The sequence below is a fragment of the Lottia gigantea genome (genome assembly GCF_000327385.1).
Source record: "Lottia gigantea unplaced genomic scaffold LOTGIsca_169, whole genome shotgun sequence".
In the NCBI taxonomy this organism is placed as follows: Eukaryota; Metazoa; Mollusca; class Gastropoda; family Lottiidae; genus Lottia; species Lottia gigantea.
In genome coordinates, this window is record NW_008708117.1 from 46,567 (window position 1) to 49,303 (window position 2,737).

General features: G+C 35.4%; 1 protein-coding gene across 1 annotated transcript; it reads right to left on the bottom strand.

Moving 5' to 3' along the window:
• Window positions 1-2,040: 2,040 nt before the first annotated feature.
• Window positions 2,041-2,346, bottom strand: LOTGIDRAFT_141858 (hypothetical protein; the record flags this gene model as incomplete). Its single annotated transcript, XM_009051476.1, has 1 exon — window positions 2,041-2,346. A coding segment is annotated over one exon (306 nt), but the record flags the coding sequence as incomplete, so codon positions are not given.
• Between the last annotated feature and the right edge of the window lie 391 nt (window positions 2,347-2,737).

Consider the following 2,737-nt stretch of genomic DNA (forward strand, 5'->3'; position numbering starts at 1 on the left):
GGTATGCTGAGCCATGAAACATACTTAGAAAAGATCTAGACTGGTATTATTCATTAACCCTCTATGACCCGAAATGGCATTAAGCATAAATTGAATAAGAACTCTCGCAAAAGAAATGTGGCTCGTACATTTTTCTTTGTGTTCGGTCCAGATTTAGAATTTTTGGTCCAAGTCGATATTTGCCGATAAACAAAAAAAATTTGCTTTTCCCCCAAGTCAGAACAAATAAAAAAAGAGCCAAATCTCGTGAAAAACGTTATCTTAGATTAATTCTTGTATAACTATACAATTATGACGTCAAAAACACTGTTATGGCGAAAAAATGCAAACAGGAAGATTGGAGTGGACAAAACAATTTAAATTCGCGACTTACCCGGTCAGAAATGGCATTTTCCTGTCTAAAAAACAAGACCGCACAAGCCTACATAGGAATAACGTTGCATCTAAGGAAGACAGTAAAAACGACGTCATAATAACGTTATTCACTCTTATAGCGCATAAGGCCGGGTTTTTAGTACTTGGCTGGCGATATATGGCGGGTACAACTCTTTTGACATTGATTTACCAGGGGAGAGCGCGAACGCAGTCCCCCACACTAAAAAATTACGTACTCGAGTCACCCACATTAGGGGTGATCGCAGGGGTCAGCCTCCGCTAGGTGCAATGCAGAAGCCTCGTCCTGGGAGAACCTCCTTGCTGATCAAGGTTTCTCCTGTACCAGGTAAGTATGCCGAATTCAGGAGGTATGCTGAGCCATGAAACATACTTAGAAAAGATCTAGACTGGTATTAGAGAGTGCAATTTTCAATACAGTGGATGCCAAGGTACATTAAAGATTCGTTTTTATACAACTTTTTCTCACAGTTTGGCAATATCATTAGTATTTATGAAAGATCATCTGAAGGGGAGAATGTTAAAAATGGTATAAGAGTAGTGGACATGAGTTTAAGTCACAACAACTTTGGTGAAGTACCACACATGATCACGTATAACAAAGGCACGTGTAGAATGCTGATAACGGCAAGAGGTCGCCTTCCTTTGTGTCTCCGATGTCGCTGTATCGGACACAAATGAGGCGAATGCCCGAATTTAAACAAGCCGCCCAATTATGCCGACAAGTTGTCAGGAAGAAAGACAGAGGATGTCCCCGATGATGCAGAACGTCAGGATGATGTCCCCGGTGATGTAGGAGTTAAAACTTGTAATAATATTGAAAATATGAGTGAACATTCTACAGACGATACAGATAGTGAAGACAGCATGGAAACTCAACCGTCAACAACACCGAAACGAGTTAGAGATGAGGAAGATGAAAATGGAGAAGGCAGTTCGAGTGCGCAAGGGAAGTGAAGTTTCAATGGTGAATACCTGATTTTTCATTTTTCTATCATATTGCTTTGATTACCAGACCCAATTTTTCAAAATGGATTACGAATTATGCCTAACCCCCCTCATCAGAGTCATGGCCCGTCTCCCGATTTATGTTTGACTGATAATTCAGTTTTATTTTGATGTCTCTTGTGTTCAGTATGTATTTACATGTAGAGTAATATTAATCAATCAGTTTTGTTTTGATAGGTGTGAACTATACAGTATACACTCACTGGATCACTCAGTTGATCGATTTTGTAGTTTTTATCGTGAGTGAGCGATATTTATTACACACGATTGCAAGGTCAGTCATCTATAAATATTGTCTCAATTTTTGTGACGTCATGTTTACCTTTGTATTATATTATTTTATACATATATAGTTTGTTTTCTCTTTTTCTGTTGTTTATTTACAGGTTGTATATAGTTAAGTTTTGGGTGTGTAAAGTTTATATGATAGCTGAAATTGGTAGGGTACACAATGTTAAATCTGGATCGTGAGAGTGCATGAAACCGTCCGGTCTGAGGCCCTGAATTGGCCAATTCTATAGAGTTAATAAAACAGATTGATAATACAGTTGGTTCTTTTCTTAGTTTAAATTACAGAGTATCTAATTCACTACATTCATTCTATTTTACTTTTAGTTTTAGTTTTATACTTTTTACTCTTTACTTTTTACTATTTGAAAATAAAATTTTATAATCATAATTTAACAAACTAATAGGTCTCCAATTTTTCATTAGATTTTTATTATTCTTATCTTTACATAATAAACTAATGTATGAAATTCTCAAAGAGGGAGGTAATAGATTATGTTCAAATCTATATTTATACAACTTAACTAAAAATGGACCTAAGATATCGAAAAACGTAATGTAAAAATTAACACAAAAACCATCTGATCCAGGACTACGATCTAATTTAATATGACCTAAAGCTTCTTTAATTTCATTTAATGTGATATCTCCATCAATGCTTTTTGAATCAACATGGCTGAGCTGAGGTAAGTCAGCCAAAAATTTCTGACGCAAAACATCGTCTGCTTTTTCCTCTGTAAACAAGTTAACATACAATGCGCGTGCTATTCTAATAATATTTTCTGTATCATGATAATTTGCCAAATTAGAATCATCAGTAAGAGAGTGTATAATTTTGTCTTTACCACGTTTAGCTTCTTTTTCTATAAATATTTAGTGGGTTTTTCATTATTATCCAAAAATTGAGCTTTAGCACGTTTAATATTCCCGCGATCCTTTGCCAAAGATAAATTATTTAGCTCTTTTTTAACCGACTTAATTTCTTCGTTAAACGACCCTGGATTTAGATGCTCAGCCGAAATTAAATTACTGTATTTTTTTTCAAGGG